The sequence below is a fragment of the Octodon degus genome, unplaced genomic scaffold, assembly GCF_000260255.1.
Source record: "Octodon degus isolate 3935 unplaced genomic scaffold, OctDeg1.0 scaffold00023, whole genome shotgun sequence".
Classification (NCBI taxonomy): domain Eukaryota; kingdom Metazoa; phylum Chordata; class Mammalia; order Rodentia; family Octodontidae; genus Octodon; species Octodon degus.
In genome coordinates, this window is record NW_004524599.1 from 1,599,192 (window position 1) to 1,618,068 (window position 18,877).

Below are 18,877 nucleotides of genomic sequence, written 5' to 3' on the forward strand. Positions count from 1 at the left end.
ACTATTTCACTACATTTCAAACATCTTAGGCATAATAAGGAACAGGTATTTTTCATCAAGTATTGATATGTTGAACCTTAAGTCCCTACATAATATGATAAAGAACATTTAAAAATTAGATTATATTTTACCACCTCTTCTCATTGGCAGCCTGATACTATTCTTAAGGTTTGACAATCTTCCTTTCTTTCCCAAAGTTCTTCCTCTACAACTTTTTTTTTTTTTAAAGAAATAATGAATCTTTGTATTTCTCACTTGGCCATTTCCCTTAAAACACAGGGAGAGGTAATAACTAATAGAATTTGTAATGTATTTCTCATCTCTATCCCCCCATTTCTGTTTCTTTTCTTTCCCACTGACTTCCCCAAGGCTTCTTTTCATTGTTGCTTTTTCATTTCCCCCGTTCTCTTCTGGATGTGTTCTAAGAACCTGTGGCATCTGGGAGCATCAGTTTAAAAATATACAATACAACATGCTATCATCTTTACAACCTGCTATGAAACTTGTTTTAAAAATTTAGATTCCTAGACTTTGGCAAAACAAGTTAAAATCATAGGGAAAATCTTACACTATGGAAAAACAATAACAGATTGATCAAGATGAATCAACAATAACAACAAAACTGTACACAACTTCTAGAACTGTATTTGTCTCCTCATGTGTGTGTGTGTGTGTGTGTGTGTGTGTGTGTAAATATATATCTGTTGTAGCTTTGATATCGAGGCCCATTTTCTTATTGGATAAACGAAAATTCAGTTTTATGTTCCAAAAGTTAATGAATGATAAAAAATTCCAAAAGAATGAGAGTATGTATCACTCAATGGAGCTTACTGTGTCTAAAATTTAGTAGAAGCCAAGATTGATTAATTGGATTCATTCATCATTTGTGATCAGAACAATACTTGAATCCACAGAGGATGGTGGTGTGCCAGGTGTGAAGGAATTTATGGGAGAAAAAACCTGGCTTAGATAAATGTTGTCATCTGTACTGTAAGTCCCATATGCTTAGAATAATGACTCATGATCAATCATATTCTGTTGTTAATTTTAATTATAAGCTAATGTTAATCACAAAATTACTTGCCATAACATCGTATGATTCTCCGTTTCTAAATACTTTGTTGTGGCTTTGTATTATTCCTTGAACCATTAGTTCCTCCAGGATGTCTGATGACTTTGGTCGCTCTCTGTCCTCTAAAGGTTGCAGTTTATTGATTAATCCATTGGTCACTGGGTCTTGCAAAGGAAAAGAAAGAAGAAAGGGAAATTTAAGAACAAAGGTTTTTATCCATCACATGCCTTACAGCTCAGTCTTACTGATCTTTTTTTTTTTTTTTTGTGGAACCAGGGATTGAACTCAGGCCCTTGCACTTGCCAGGGAAGCACTTATTCCACTGAGCAATCTCCCTGCCCCCTTACAACTCAGTCTTAATCTTACTGTTTGGGCCTGTTATAAAACTCAGTAAGTCTTTTAAGTTCAGATTCTTACTGTTGTTATGGAGGAAGCATATCCACATCACACATTCTTTATTTAGAAAGTCTCATATTAACATAACAAAGTCTTCCCCATGCTGCTATGTACTATATTTTTGTTGTAACAACACTTGTACACTTGGGGACAATAACATGAGTTTGCCTGCTAATTAAGAAGCTCACCTACAGCTAAGACTCAGGCATTCTTGTGACTTCTATGAGTTACAGTTTGGTTTCTATGCTTTGTACACAGAGGATAAACAGCGCAATGTTGCCAACAGACACCTAGCTCTGCAAGCGCTGAGTGTACAATGACACCATCTGCTAAATCTACAGAAGAAAGAATATGCATTTTTGAAGTCTTTGAGCTAAATCAGAATTGGAGGTAGCATAGTGTCAGCTCAAGTTTTATTAGGGATTTTTTTTTTTTTTTTTTTTTTTTTTTTTGCGGTACCGGGGATCAAACTCAGGACCTTGTGCTTGCCAGGCAAACACTTATTCCACTGAGCTGTCTTCCCAGCCCAGTGGGATTTTTAAGATGAGCACTGAAACATTAATAGGAGACATTTTATAAACTGTAGTCATGAGAGAACTCTTCATCAGACATCATCCAGTTATATTAATTATCTTTTAACAGTCACATTTATCATCACTTATAACATGAAAGGTGCTGGTCAGTGGGTCTGGAGACAGTTTTGCTGCCCCTGTTCAGATTGATTCAAGTTGAGGTCCTCAGAAATGTGATGTCTTCTATTTTGTCACCACGGAAGTTCGCAAAGTCACTGAATCCACTGCATTTAGTGGATGGAGTCTTTTAATGAAAAAGTCTGACCTCAAAAGTGACAAAGACAGCTTCTACCAGTTCGTGCCAGGAAGCTGGGCAACATGCCCAGACGTGCGCACCCACAAGTCAGACCTGTCTCTCTTCAGAATATTAATCTACCTGCCACAAAACGTTTCTGAAACTACCCCAGCAATAACCCCAGCAATTTTCCTGCCACCTCTTATCTTTTCTTCTGCCTACACAAGTGTTTGAAATAGAATCAATTCTCATCTTAAAGTGCTCTGTGTAGACTTTGGTACTAGGTGGTAAACTGTATCAGTCAGGCTGGTGGATTAGGAACTTGGGACAGTGGAGAAGAATTCTCCATGAATGGTCAAATTGTTGTTAGAAGGTGGGCTTTCTGAGATGATCAAAATAATAACTACTACTACGTACTCAACACTTAAGATAGCTATCCTGGGCCAAGGACTTTACATACCACATCACATCTAATTCAAACATAACTCTGCCAAAGATAGTATCACAGTTATATTAACACTGATGGACACTAACTAATTTGACCAAGGGGACTTGAGTTGCAAGTGCATTAACCAAGACTGAGTCTGGACTATTAGTTTCAACATCCATGTTCTCACCAAATGTGTCATGTAAATGGCCAGCCCTCCAAGCCCAGGGCCTCTCTTCTAGTGTGTTGTGATATCATGCCTGATATTCACCACTAACATCATCAAAGTATTGTAACTGCTCTGATCTATTAATTTCTTAGTCCACTGAAGCATCTGGTATGATAGTAACAGTAGCTTACCTGAACAGAGCCTCCTAGAAATCACAACCATTTGTTCCACTGTATGGAACACTGGAGAATAGTTGGGAATGTTTAAAAATAACATCCTGCTTCTATTTTATTATACAAGTAATACATGATTTCCATAGTAAATTTAGAAAACAGAAAAAGGAACAAATCACTTCTTAGACATTACCATTGTTAAATATAAATTTTTATTTAAAAAATTTAAATTTGATGTACTTCAAAATTCAGTATCATACTATAAACATGATTTTGTTTCTTACGCCTAACTTAGCACTTTCTTATGCCATAAGAAATTCTGTATAAGTGTAAAAAGTAGACTTATACTAGAAATTATGGATGAAATTGTCTTACTCTTGTTACAGGAAGGAGCTTTTTCATTTTCTCAAAATCCAAATGTAATAGGATAAACCGAATTGCATATATTGTAGGTTAATAATAAGCTTCTCTTCTGGAGGATTAACAACGTAAGTTAGCAGATCAAAATTAGAGAAGAGGAAGGGCTGCAAGGTCAGCCAACATTTTGGCCCTAGCCTTTCAAGGTCAGTGAAGACTCAGGACATAGGAGAAGCTGTACTGTAACATCATGTAACTCAGTTGTGCCCTAAATTTTCTGATCAAGGAGATTATGGAGCCACAGAGGAATGTGATCAATGATGTATAGTGTGCCTAAGGAGAGTCACACGGAGAGAAAAAACATTCTCTCAGGCTTTCACAGAGAGCAAATTGGTCACTCAATGGCCATGACTCATCCTCATGGCTGACACTGACAAAGGATCTACAAAGTGCAGTACAGGGTTACGGGATAAATCCTGAGAGTACTTGACTGACCTTATCAGATACAAAAGTTACATTTCTTATTATATAGGTCTTGCTTTATCTTGGTCTTAACCATCCAGCAGAAAAGTATAAAAACAAGGTATATAAAGTAAATCCATATTAATAGGATGAGCTGTAAAAGGCTCAAGTCAATAATGTCTGAGGATGACCCACTAATATTATAGACTGCGAGACAGTGTTGGATTGTTTTGCTGAACTCAAACACCTATAGTATTTAGATGACAATAGAATATCCACCTCTGACAGGACTAAACCAAAAAAAAGGGGATACAAAGGAAAGATCATTTTGTATTTATATATACAAAATAGGATAGATATACAGCTACTTTTGCTTAATTCAATGAGAAGAAAGAGGTGTACTAATGGTGTTTGGACAGGATATCCTGTCTGCTTCTTGTACTATGGATAATCACTAAGACGATAACAATGTACAATGTATTGATTATTGAAACTGTCCTGTTAATCAGCTTTGAAAATGTCTCATTCATATTTGTTTCTCAATAAAATTAAAATTAAAATTTTTTTTTTTAAAAGAAGATGCCAACCCAATGTCTATTGTTTAAGCTAATTCACCTGTGGCACTTCACCCTGGCAGCCCTGGCAGAGCCTCAAAAATAAAATAAAATAAAATAATAAAATAAAGTGCAATACTTTTATTTTCGTGATATTTTTTGTTAAATATTCATTGTTTAACATAATAAAACTCATAAGATTAAATTAATTAAAACATCCAAATGTATTAAAAGATTAATAAATTTTACTACACTAAAGATAAAAACAGACATTTATAAGGCAAATGAAGAATGAAAGGTAGACATCCTGTATCTCCAAATATATGTACTGAAAAGTACAATGTCATTTTTCATACTCTTGCCAAAAATATATGACCTGAACCAAACCATGAAATTTCAGGCAAGCCCAAATTGAGGAATGTTCTACAAAATAAACGACATGTACTCTTCAAATATACTAAGGTCTTAAAAAATACAGAAAAGTGGAAGGTAGTTCACATTCCAGGAGACTAAAGGCACGTGATAAATGAATTAAGCATGTCATCCAGGATTAGATTCTGAATCATAAATTTCCTTATAAAGGTCTTTTGTGACATAAGTGACATTTGAATTATGTCTATAAATGAAATAATAGTACTGTTTCGGTGGTAGTTTCTTGATTTTGATTCTTGTACAGAGATTATGCTAAGAATAGTCTTTAAGACTATTGCCTTTAAGAAATACACACTGGCTTGTTTGGAAGTAAAGTCACGTGAAATCTACAGCCAAATCCCAGAAAACATATCTATCTATATGAGGTGTTACGATCGTGCAATAGTGGTAACATGTTAACATGGAAGGAATTTGGATGGAAGAATGTAGATACTGGATTATTTTGTACTTTTTATTTTTTTGTTGAATATGATATTATTAAAAACAAAGTGTTATTTTTTTAAAGGAAATACGGCCTAGACTTAACGATGTTTTGCCTTAAAATATTTTGGCTTTAAAGTAGTGTGAGAATCACATGCATCCAGTAGGAACCATACTTTGAGTTTAGAATTTGGATCCCACTGCTCCCCCCCACTAAAAAAAAAAATAAGTGGGTCAATCTTCTTTGGGTCCTATACAGAGGCAGTGACTGCAGCTTCCAGTCAGGTCCATGATCAGAAGGGGAAATGACCACAATCTAGTCGGTCGTGTGGCTGAGCTACGGCAGGATATTTCATGTTGCCAATTCATTTTTAACTTACCATATTTTCAACTGATGCTTATTGGGATACAATTCCATCATGAGTAAGTCAAGGACCATTTGCATTTGGGAAATGTTAGTGTTAGTTTAAACAAACAAGCAAACATGGTTTGATTGCTTCATCCATTAGATTACTAACAGCATCATTTACTCACATAATGAAGGTCTAAGACTAAATTCCAATGTTTTAAACACAAGAACCTTGCCTTTTAAAGTGCCTTCTGGTCTACAAAGCAGTAACAGAAGGCCAGCAAATATATAATACCTTTAAAGAAACAATAGTTTGTACAGATCAATATGAACAGGAGTTTTTACCTGAATTTACTGTTTTATTTCTGTTCCCAGGAGATGGAGAACTTTCTGGAATGGTTCCAGGTAAACTTCCCATCAGGGCTTGTGGCTCCAGACACTCTGCACTGTCCACAGTGTCCTGGGGCAGTGCCCCTTGGGTCTGGGGACTGTGATCCGCCCTTTCAGGCATCACCCTGATATCGGCCTGTGAAAAGGGACAAGCTTGGTGAAAATCCAGATTTCTTGTGGGAGTGAAAACAATGCTGCAGGGCCTGCTTGGTGAGCATTTAGCAACTAGTGACTGGTAGGTTGGAGAGCACCCAGAACCCTGCAGCTGCTGGGGGGTACAGCAGACGGGATTGAGTCACTGTGCTCCAGGTGGCAAGATTATGCTGACTTATCCACTCTCCCCAAGTGTTAGAGAAGAGGAAAAGGCGATGTGAGGTGGAGGCAGGAAAGGATTTGAGGATGCCTTGGCACTGGGCTTGGAGACAGAGAAAAGGGCCGTGCGCTAAGGAGTGTAAAACACACAGCTCTGGAAGCTGGAAGGGGAAAGGAAAGGGTTCACACTTCTGAGTCTCTGTACTGAGTGTGATTATTTTGGATTTCTGACTTCCAGAAGACATCTGGGTTGTTTTTAGTGTTGATTTGAGTTAGTTAATTTTTTAAACTAGGAGTAGGAAGCTGATACAGTTCTACTAATTCATGTTAGTGTCCAACAGATATCAATCACATGCAAGCTACTATCTTGAGATTTCTTTTTTTTTCCTTTTTGTACTTTAGTACAGGGTCTACAGGGTCTCACTATATAGATCGGACTCATAGTGATCCACCTGGGTTCAGCCTCCCAAGCACTGGGATTATAGGCTTGTACCATCACACCCAGTCTTAATCATCCTCTCAGCATGTTCCAGGGGTGTGGCCAGCATGACACAGCATGCTGGGGGTTGAATCCTGCCCACTGTGTCTGCCTAAGCAGGTGCTTTAATCCACTGAGCTTTTTGGCCGGCCCCTATCCTGAGATTTCTAGAGGATGTGAAGATAAACAAGCTCATGGTGATCAAATATATAAGAAGAGGTACTATTGTAGAAGAAGTATTTTCTTTTTTTTTTCATTATTTTCAAAAATGAAAATACATTGGTTTTTCAGGTTGAAAACGTGATACAGCTTCATTGTAAAAGTAATTTTAAAATACAGATGGCAACTGTGATGGTTACTATAGTAGCCAGTTATTCAGTGAAATATTAACCTAGGTGTTGCCATGAAGGAGTTTTACATATGTGAGTGATATCTATGATCCATTGACTCTAAGGGTAAGAGTGTAAGGACTTAAGTGTAAGCCCTTGATCATTTAACTGGTTCTCATTCAATTAATTGAAAGGCTTCATGGTAGACTTGAGGTCCTCCTTCTGACCACATGCCCAATTCTATGGATTCTGGACTTCTGGCTGGCCCCATGGTTGCACACGCCATTTCCTTGCGATACATTAATCTCTCTACCCATCCACCCATCCATCCATCCATCCTCCTGGATCTGTTCCTTGGTAGAATGCTATCATAGAAACATAGATACAAAAGAAGCATCATTCTTTAGGTGGAAGCACTATAACCATCTTAGTTATTACTTCCTAAATGTATTTGCTCATAAAAATAACATTTAAAAAAATTGGAATTGTCCAAGAAGCCCATGAAAAGATGTTCAATATCATTAGTTATTAAGTAATAAAAATCATAATGGGATGCTTCACATTTACTGGAATGACTACACTGGAAAAAAAAACCAACAATAACAAGTATTGGTGAGGATATGGAGAAGCTGGAGTCTTCAAGAGTCATTGCTGTGGGAATACAAGATGGTGCAGCTACTTTGGAAATTAATTTTAGAGTTTCCCCCCAAATTTAACCATAGTAATCATATAACTTGGAAACTCCGCACCAGCTATATGGCAAACAAAATGAAATTTATTTTTTATTTTTTGGTGGTACCAAGGATTGAACTCAGGACCTTGCACTTGCCAGGCAAGCACTTATTCCACTGAACTATCTCCCTAGCCCCCAAACAAAAAGCTCTTTTTTTGTTGTTATTGTGTTTTTAAAGTACTGGGGCTTGAACTCAGGACTTTGTGTTTGCCAGGCAGACACATTTGCTGCTGAACTATAACCCCAGCCTTCAAAATGAAATTATATGTCCACCCCAAAACTTGAATCTAAATGTTGATAATAATTCATAACACTCAAACAGTGGGAACAACTGAAATATAATGTAGTATAGTCATATGAAGGAATATTATTTGAAAATAAAAAATTAACGCTACATGTACAACATAAACAGATGTGACAAGTGAGTGAAGCCAGTCATAAAGGCCATTTATATTCATAACAGGAAAATTTATAGAAGTAGGCAATAGATTTAGAGGCTGTGTGAGTCTAAGAGGGGTGCATTGATGAAAGTACAGATTACTTATTTCTTTTAGAGGGGACAAAAGTGTTCTAAAGTAAGATTGAGGTCATGGTTGACAATTGTATGTTTTAATTATATTATATTTCAATTAGGCTGTTTTGGAAAATAAAATAGCTCAGATCATATATTAAACAATACTGTACTTTGGTAACACTTCTCTCCCCACTAAGACATGTCAGAGACACTTACCTATTGTATCATATTTAGGTCTAGCTCATTCCATCTAATGTTGCAGAGTAGTTGTTTATTCAATTTCATTGTCATTCAGTTTACAACCCTACCACAATTTATTTAAGGCATTGCTAAGTTATTTTGAACTTTTCAATATTGTAAGCATTCCTGAGGTAATATTTATGTATATACTTCCTTGTGAAGCCATCTATTGGTTCCATGAGAAGAATTCCTACATGTAGGTAAACATTCTTCTTTGAAGGTTATGTACACTTTCTGAAATATGCATTCTCAAAGGGCCCTGCACAAACAGTGCACCATCTTTAAAATTCCACATTATCTTATTAAGGGTGTTTATTTCTTCAGACCAACTGCTTGTCAAGCTAGCCTGTGACATAGTGAATCACTGACATCCAAGTACTGGTCCACATGAAACATTTCACAGCTTCACAACCAAAGAAGAAAAGCAGAAGTGTGACAAGTTTCTCTAACTCGATTGAATGCAAAGCACTGCCATTTATTTGGAACAGAAGTGTATTTTAAATATTCCTCTAGTCAGATCCCTCTCCCATGTTCCTCTCTCCCAGGGTTGCTCCTTCTTTCTGTATGGGTTGTAGTTTTCCCACCTCTCATTTCAATGAATGCTACGAACTTTGCCTCCACCTAAGACACATGCACCTGAGGAAGCTTCCTCAGCCTCCACAGAAGAGATGAGAACATAAGCATCTTCCTTGCACATGACCTTTGGCCTCCTACTTTTTGCCACATGGTCTTGCTGCCCTGGAATATCAATTTCTTGCAGGCAAGAAGAAAGGGCTTTCCAGACAGAGGGACAAGCTTACAGGCAGGTGCATGAAACTGATAGGCGGCCAGAACTTGAATAATTCCAGTATGGGGGAAACAGACTGAGGCAGAGTGGGGAGAGGCGAGGTGGCAGAGGGAAGCCCTCTGCTACAAGCAGAGCAGAGAGGTTATTTTGAATTCAACAGGAATGCCATTTCTTTGAAGAACTTTTACCCACAAAAGTGAAAGAAAATCATCATGTACATTTTTAAGAAAGATTCCTTGTGGGTTAATGCAAACTAGGAGAGTAGAAGAAAGAAGGAAAGGAGCAGAAGGGGCTTCACCAGGAAGGATTATTGCCATTGCTTGGCATGAACTAGGATCCTGGTAGCGCAAACGGGAAGGAGAGAGGGCCTGAACTGTTGAGAAGAAAAGACAAGGGGCAACTCAGAGGTTCATGGGAAGAAGGAAAGTCTCTTTCGGTTTTGAAATTGTGACTCTAAAAATTAGACAGAAGGGCCGGCCAGATGGCTCAGCTGACTAACGCGCCTGCTTAGGCAGAGTGCAGCGGCTGGGTTCGACCCCAGGCCTGCCATGCCAGCCTCACCTCCGGGGCACGCTGAGACGGTGATTGAGACTGGGTGTGGACCATGTGCCTGTAATTACAGTGCTTGGGCAGCAGAAAACGGGAGGATCACTCTGAGTGTGATCAGTATAGTGAGACCCGGTAGATCCTGTACTAGATACCAAAAATAAATAAATAAAAATTAGACAGAGACCAAGAAGCTCTGACAATTGTGTACAATTTCAAAAATATAAGTACACATTGCACATTCTGGAATTGTGTCACAGCAACAGTGACAGGAGAGCCAACTCCACAACTTGAAGATCCTTGGAGGCCAAGTAGAAGTCACAGTGGATAGGGTGCAAGTTGTGCTCAGGACCTCATAATTCGATGAGGGCTTCTCATAAATCCCCAGGGGATCTACAGTGCTCCTTACTGTGTTTACATAAAATGAGCACTCCAGTGAACCTACACTGTTGGTGGGGTCACTGGGTCTACGGCTTCTGATGACATGGAGAATATGACAACCAACCAACCAAACAACCAAACAAACATTCAGTGGATCTGAACTGCATCAGCACAAGGAGAAACCTGAAAGCAACCGTGCTTTTCTCTGCCTTCACTGTTCTTCAGACATCACTGCCCCAGAAGTCCTTGCAGCCCTTGCAGAGTAAGCAAACCCAGAAAAAAGTCTTCCCATAAAACACAGCTCATATCACACGCAATGTGTGATGTGCATATGTGTACACTTAAAGCAAAACGAGAGCCTGCCTGATGATTTTTTTTTGAAGGCCTCACAATTTACACTGAAAAAAGTGTGAAGCATGTGAAACATTCTTTGCTTTAGTCTCAAACCACTGAAAGCCAGTGTCTGGGGTGTGAATAAGCCAAATATTTTCACAGGTTCATTTTGTTTTGCAGATTCATCATTTTTGGAGACCAACAGAGCAGCGCATTCTGGGTGGGGACTAAGGTTGTCACTCCGCATTTCAAGTGGCGATCCTGGACAATGTAATTGATTTAATACCAACAGCAGCAGCAGCAGCAGCAGCAGCAGCAGCAGCAGCAGCAGCAACGACAAACCGCTCACACTGAAAGTGAAGGGAAAATTGAGTGTTTCCAGTAGATGACTATTCACTAAGATATTCTACAGGTGACAAACTGGCATGGATTTAATCACCATAACCTTGAATGACCTTACAATTACTTGGTCAAGTGCTGCTATTCGGGCCCTTGAGTCAAGCTCTTAGCAAGGAGCTGTGCCCACTTGTACTGAGAGATAGCTGGCTGTTAGCGGATGAAACACAATGATTCAGCATGAAGTAACATATACCAGCCTTCAGCACAGATGTTGAGGACCTTTTTTTTTTTTAAACTAAGACAGTCTTTCAACTATCTTAACAACATGTAGCACGTTCTGGGAATTTAAACTCAATTTCATAATTTAGACTTGAGAACAGACATAGTTCAAAGACCAGAGATATTGCCAGTTTAATTAAACCTATGCTACTCAGAGATATGACCAGATGCATTTGTGTTCCATATATATGTATTTGTATTTTCACACCAAAAAGAAGTCTATCTGCATTGTAGGAGAAATGACACTGGGGTGAGGGAAATGGGTAGGGGTTTTTATCTTTTGCTTGAGCTGAAGCTTTAGAAATACAAATCCAATGTGTTTCTGCATTTGTTTTCAATTCTATTTTGTACTTTAGTGCTCTGAGCATAACATGTAATCAATTTTAGACAGAATTAAAAATTATGAACTCCAAGGTAACAGGCACACGTAAAAACCATCAGCCTTCCCAAAATAGGCACTGCTTTTAGCTATAGACAGGTGTTCCTTGTTTGTTTTTTGTGAATTTTTGGAAAAGAAAATTTGTTCTGGAGGTACTATATGTGTTCTACAGCTTTTGGAAAACACTTTTGCCAAACAGCTTGGAGGGAATAATTTGTTGAGGCTCCCCAGAGCTGAGAGCTTCTTAAATCAAATTATTAGCAGTTGCATTTTATAAATATGTCTATAGACATATAGGGAAATTTTTGTTCTTCAAAATTTGATTTTTTTTGGTAGTTTACTTCTAGTAAATGCAGTAAGAAATAGCAACTCTAAAATTGCTCAGTGATATGACTGTTTGAAAGGCTAAACATTGAAACATCAGTTAGTCCTTTGTGCAGACCATAAGAAAGCATTTTCTGGGGCTGGGGAGATGGCTCAGTGGAATAAGCACTTTCCTGGCAAGCACAAGAGCCTGAGTTCAATCCCTGGTTCAAAAAAAAAAAAAAAAAAACGCATTTTCTTATTAGGTAGTAAAGAAAAACTGGGAACAATTTTTGACTTAAGGAAGTGACAGCTCAAAGTGGGAGGCAAGCCTGGTGTTATGGTTTAGAGTTTTTATAAGGGGAACAATATAATATAGGACACATTTTATGATAGTATTTTATGATAAATCACCCAAGAATAATGTATATGAAGTGTAGGAGATCTGTCTACACACATAACAGTAAATACTCCAGATGAGGGCCTAGATCCTAATATCCTGCACAAACCCAACTGTAAACCTAGAGCTCATAATAATGCCTCCCACCAGTCCAACTGGAGGCCTAGAGCCCACAACAAAGTCCCATGCAGGCCCACTTCACAGATATGTGCTGAAAGGACCCACAGGTCAGTGGTGGAAGCTAGGAAGTCTATACCAGTGGGATGAAGGATCTGTGCTAACAGGCTGAGGGATCTGAACTGGAGCTAGGAAGCAACACTCAAGGTAAGTACCAGAGCTCCCCCAAAGGTACCATAGCGGTCCTCAGCAACAGTGATGTCCCAAGCTCCTCCAGTGATGACGAAAGCCAGCTCCCATCAGGAAAGCCAATGCGACAAGTTTCTTCATGAGGCTGAGCTGTGCATCATCTTCCTTTCTGGAGCCAGAAAACAATGCTCAAGTTGAGGCCCAAAGCTCCTCCAAAGTTCATGGAGAAAGCCAGCGTGACAAGGTCCTCCAGTGGAACAGCTCAAGAGAACTAGTAGCTTCCAACAGCTCCAACAGCTTCTCCAAACATCATCCCTAACAGTGATTTTTGGTAGCTTGGCCCGTTCTGCCTTTATACTGCCAGCAACAATCCTCAGGTGGGCCTCCTGCACCCAGCACCACACTTGTTTAATTCAGCTGAGTGTCATAAGTTGACCACCAGTTAGGAATCCACTATATCTGGCAACAGATAAATATAATAAAGTGGATTGCAACCTGATTGGAGAAGGTGTCAGATCCACCCTGTCAGAAGAGTTTAGGGAAGAGTCTCCCTGAGTTGTTTTTGAAAGATGAGTGGAATTTGACATGTGATCTTGGAAAAGAGAAGAAAAAATCTGAAAGGAGACAAAACAGTAGCTGTGAAGCATGGAGCCAGAAAGGAATGGGTCTTGGAAGAAGCAGTCAGGTCTGTTAGAAAACACACATGGGACGGGATGAAACGGGAGGGGTGGCAGGAGTCAGGGCAGTTGAGAATGGCATGCTAGGACTTTATAATAAACAAAAAATACTAATCATTGCAGTAACTTATATTAAGTTCTTATTCTGTGCCAAAATAGATAAACTCTTTATGTGAACTGAATTAACATAATCCTCGCAACAACTCTATAAAATAAGCATTGCTATTATCTTTATTTTACAGATAAGAAACTGGAGCACAGAGAAGTTAAAGAATGTGACCAAGGCCCCACAACTAATAAGTAAATTAAAGTTTGGTTGTCTTATTCTTGACCACTGATTTTGTACTCCCCTACTGGACTGGTGACTTTTTTTCTGCACAGGCTGATGTATCTGATTTTATTTTAGAGGGGTCACTCTGGAGGGTCTGTGGAAGATTAGACTGGGATGGAAATGGAGAAAGGACTCTGGAGACCAGAGGGGAGAGTGGGAGGGTATGGTGTGGCTCAAGGCAGAGAGCAGCCCTAGCATGAACCAGGCCCTCCATTTCAGCCCCAGGACTTAAAAAGAACTGCAAACAGGCTGATGATTATCTGTTTTCCCCAGAACATTCCAGAAGAAACCAAGAAGTCCTCCCAGGCTCCTGGAAGAACCTTGATCTAGCAGAATTTAGTATACATACTCCAGGGACTGCTTCTCAGCACTTCTTTCTGTTTTATCTGACAGAACCATTTTCAGTAATAATCATGAGATCAAACCAATGACAGTGGTCAGAAAAGAAACCTCAAAGAGTGGAAAATTTCTTCTACTGAAGCCTTGTGTGAAATCATCCCTAACATAAATAAAGATAAGAAAAAGGATTTCATGTGGAAAAAGAATACCAGGAGAGTACCGTTAGATGACCTCAGTCTGTTTTTGGAAAAAGGGAGAAAATTATTCTTACGCATTAGTGGGAAACAATAATAACAGTAGTGAAGATGGCAAGTATTCCCAAGAAGGCCAAGAACCCTTCAAGGAAAAGGGCTTCAGCATGCAGCAGCAGGGAGTTTGGGAGGAGCAGAGCACTTGTGCTGAAGGAAGCCTTAGGTGCTCATCAGCCTAACAGAATGGGCCCAGGATGGCACCGCAGGAACAGGGCACAGCCCAGGGAAGGGCACAGGGTGAGGAAACCTGCCAGCACCGAGCACTGCAAGACCTTTGGTCTGGCAGCCCTAAGAGTCTATGAGGGAGAGGCCCTGGCTCCTGAGAAAGGATGGGACTACACCTAACGGGGCTCTGTGCACCAGAGGGAGGTTCTTGGGAAAATGAGTGATGGTGTGGGAGGGAGACAACTGGGTGAGCAGAGAGGCTGTGAGACCAGGTAAGGGGCTAAATGCGGAAAGATGGAGATTGGGAGTGGAGAGCAGGCGTGGGGTGGGTGGGCAAGTGGGTGGAGGCCTCCCTCAGAGCACCAAGCCCTGAGCCTGCAGGCTCAGCCTTTTAAAAGCCTGGGTTTATTTAAATGTACTCCAAGAGGCCACCAGATATGCCTCACATGTGACAAGTGCTGTTGCCAATGTGTGGGGAGGGGACCTGCTCCTTAGCTCAGTTGTTTAAGCGTCTTCTCATGCAAATGTAGTCAGGCCCAGGATACTTAGGTTCATCCCCGCCTCCACCTGCCTTACTGGATGCCTGGTGAGGTCCCACATGTGCCTCTGATCAGTGGCTCTCCAGGGGCTCTTCGGGAAAGGCGGCCCCAAGCCCCCATATGGAGTGTCTAGAAAGTGTGTGAACTGTGTTCTTTTCTTTTTCTTTCTCTTTCTTTCTTTCAACAGTGTTAAAGATTGAATCCAGGGTTTCTGCACTGAGCTACACCGCCAGCCCGTTTTATTTTTTAGTTTTAGGTACAATCAGGCTGAGTTGCCTAGACTGTTCCTCAACTTGCTGTCCTCCTGCCTCAGCCCCCAGCGCTGGGACCACAGGGTGCATCGTCAGGGATGGCTCCCCGACAGTGTGATTATGATAGTAGACTACAGGATCACCCTGTGTTTGGGTAACTCCTGCTAAGGAATGCATCATTAGGGATCCTAGCTCTTTCTATGGCACCTTGAGGGAAGAAAGGATGGGAAGGGCTTATTTCTGTCACAAACAGCTCATCTCTCTAGAGCCCCTCTCGAAGAAGCCCCTTCACGTTTCCAGACTTAAGCGGACACACCTTTGGGGAGAGTAAAAAAGAGTTTTGGAATGAGACTTGAAAACTAGATTCTGTTCATTCTGCCGTCAAATAAGCGGTGCATCTGGGGACAAATCTTCCACCTCCAGCCTCCTCATTGATGGAGCAAGAGGATGCCGCCATTTGGATCCGGTGGGCGCTCCCAGCTCCCAGCACCAGAGTCCATTTCCCAGAAGCCCACACTCTAGGGCTGTTCCCAGGCACCTGGGCCTCCTGGATAATCTCGCCCTCCTCAGGGCTGTGCGGAGTGCGCTGCTTTCTCGTTCTTTCTGCCTGTGCCTCGCCCTGGCAGGCTCTTTAGGCACCAAAGGCTCTCAGAACTGATCTCATGTTTCTAGCAGTTTCTAGAGAGAGAGAGAGATTTACGCACGCGCAGATTAACTAGACACGGGCCGGGGAAAGTCACTCCCGCTCGCTCACCCTGTGACCCACCCAGGAAGCGAACTGTGCGCCTTGGCAGACTCACTCCAGCCACTCAGTGGCCCCCAAGCACTGGGGTGGTGAGGCTTCCAGCGCAGAAGCTTAGCATTTGTGCAGTTTTGTTGCTGTCCATGTTTTACCTTGCATCCGTCTTCCCAGCCCCTCCTGGGCGTGCGCGCGGGTGTCCGGTCCTCCGCGCCCTGGGAAGGTCCGCAGCCCATGGCGCGCTCCCCTCCTCGCGCCCCGCGCCCTGCGCCTCCCGCACCTGGCAAAGGCGGAGGTGCCGGCTCCTGGGCAGTTGCCTGGAACTGTTGCCATAATAAACCACGTCACGCGGGCCTGGGCTCCGGCGGCGGCGGCGGGACTTCTGTAACGGAAACCTGGAGGACCCGGGCGAGGGTGCATGTATCCAGAGCGAGGAAAGGGCAGGGCCGCTGCCCGGCAGTTAGCTTGTAAAATACTGGAGCCCACGCATCCCGCGGGGAACTTCTATTTATTTCCTTTTCTCTGAAAGGCACGCTGGGACACGCCCCCAAGACGGTGCCTGGTCCACTCGCTGGAGCTGTTCTCAGTCGCTATGGGGACAGTGTAGCCGGCGATCGCGCAGAAAGCGCTGCAGGTGACCCTCAGCACACACCGGCCGGAGCGCAGGCGGCCAGGACAGAGCCAGCGGGCAGTGTCACAGGGGACTCCGCAAAGGTAGTCACACAAACAGAAAGCCAAATGGGGAAGGAAACCAGACTCTCAGGACCATACACTGCAGCTGCCAAAGGGGCCGCGCGAATCATTTTTATGGAAGGTGCGTTTTATGGGCCGTTCAGCCCTTGGGAAAGCGCGTGCGCGTGGACGCTTCTCCCAGAGAGCGCTGCAAAACAGGCGAGCCAGGAAGACTGTTCAGATGAGCCACAAGTTGGCCTTTTCCGGGTTTCTTTTCCTTTTGTTTTTTAATTGTTTAGAAGGCAATAGCTGAAAGGGATTTTTAACGACCGAAGGTACAAACCTTAATTTCACAGGGCGCAAACTCAGGCTCCGAGAAGCTGTCTTTGGCGGAACGCAGGGAGCCCGCCGCTGAGGAAGGACCGAGGGTGAACCAGGCGGTCTGGTTCAGTTTCTCTACGCTTTCAGACAAGAAAATACAACTGAGGAGTCTTGGAAATGGGCAAGTTCTGGATCCTTCCAAGGAACCAATAGTCCGCTCTGACATAAGAAGCTTATTCCTTTATAGCATTTAAACACATCCTCCCCTCTCCCGGTTCTCCAGAAAGATTTGTTCAATTTTCCTTTTACTAAAATTAAGGAAGAGGAGGTGCAGCTCAAGGCAAAGTATTAGGATTACAGGACAGCAAACATGAAAGATTTATGAGTGAAAAGGTGAAACAAAGCTGAAGTGGTGTTCGTCTAATGTCTGACAGTGTTGACTTGTGGGTGCGACAGGAGATGCTAAATGTTTCAACAGGAATTTGGGAAATTCTCGACTAGAATAGTCCAATACAAAGGATAGCAATAAAATGTTTTCAGGAAAATCGAATGGATGTTTGTAGAGTTCTTAGAGTGAAATTACTGTGCATCCCTCTTTTCTTTCAAGGTTAACTGAGCAGAGGTTTGCAGAGAATGGAGGGATGGTATGCGGGTATCTTTTGGAGCTTCCGAGGAAACAATCCAGATCTCTCATCATTATGCAAATGCCCCATTCCTAGGGCATGTGTGGCCAGCACCTTCTGGGTCATACGTGAAAGTGGATTACAAGGAATTTCTGGATCCAAAAAATTTATAATTAATGTAGTTATATTGAAAGCAAAGTTAAAAATATAACTACATTTTGAGTAGCAAAGGTATAGACCATCTGTGAATATTGAATCTCTACTCCAAAAGGCAGAAAGTTGGGCCAGCCAAATAACTCAGCAAACTAATGCACCTGCTTGCTTAGACAGGCTCAGGGACTGGGGTTCAGGCCCAGCCTCCTGGGGTGCGCTGAGCCTGTGACTGAGGACTGGGCATGGTGGTGCAGCTGTAATCCCAGTGCTTGCGAGGCTGAAAACAGGAGGATCACTACAAGTCCCATCTGTATAGTGAGACCCTGTAGACCCTGTACTAAAAATACATTAAAAAAGGTCAGAAAGTAAAAAAACAAAAAAAGAAAAAAAAAAGAAAGAAAAAACAAGGAAGGAGAAAAGAGAAAGGGATGAGGAAGAAAATAAAGAGGCATCTGTTAGATAATTATGGAGAAAAAGAAACACTGGTCCCATTTTATCATGGAATCTTTGATTTGGCAGGATCTTTATACAAAAAATTAAAGTTAGCCATGATGCTACATGACCTCTGTGTCCCTACAGCATTGGTGCCTTGATGTATCAAGTGGGATTGGTCACACAGGATGAGGAATTTTCAAATTCCACGAGGAAAACTTTCACATTTCAGTTCAGACTGAGTTTTTTGAGGAAGTAGAAAAATTACACAGAGAATTCGGCTCTGATCCCATACTCATTCACTGATTTTACTTTCTTCTTATGAATCGGACAATGACGGGCTTTAATTCCCAGAGTCTCCACTGACTAATTATTATGGTGACAGTTGCATCTTCAGGGTTTGGTCGCTGAAGGTAGACGAGGAAAGCTGATGGCCATGTCGCTATTTGTACTTTCAGTCTGTTATTGCCTTAAAGCAAGGGTTTGTTCCCCTCTGTCACCTTGACGGAACACATGAGCTAAGAGTGGATAACTTGTTTTTAAATGATTGAAAATCAAGAGGCATATTACTTAATGATTTGCAAAACTTCCATGACATTCAAATTTCATTGACTGTAAATAAAGTTTTGCTGGAGCGCAGACCCTCGGATGTGTGTGTGCACCACTGCTCTTGCACAATCTCTGGTGGCACCGAGGAGCTTTCTAGAGTCAAAAGGC

At 41.5% G+C, this 18,877-nt stretch overlaps 1 protein-coding gene across 1 annotated transcript in view; it reads right to left on the reverse strand.

The window, feature by feature from the left end:
- Nucleotides 1–16,316, reverse strand: part of Stmnd1 (stathmin domain containing 1) — a 24,672-nt gene extending 8,356 nt beyond the window's left edge. Inside the window, exons 1-3 of the mRNA XM_004628431.2 lie at nucleotides 16,115–16,316; nucleotides 5,964–6,144; nucleotides 1,085–1,236 (exon numbers count right to left, since the gene is read on the reverse strand). Coding sequence (XP_004628488.1) covers nucleotides 1,085–1,236; nucleotides 5,964–6,144; nucleotides 16,115–16,195 — 414 coding nt within the window. The 5' untranslated portion in view covers nucleotides 16,196–16,316. The remainder of the gene's footprint in view (nucleotides 1–1,084; nucleotides 1,237–5,963; nucleotides 6,145–16,114) is intronic.
- Between the last annotated feature and the right edge of the window lie 2,561 nt (nucleotides 16,317–18,877).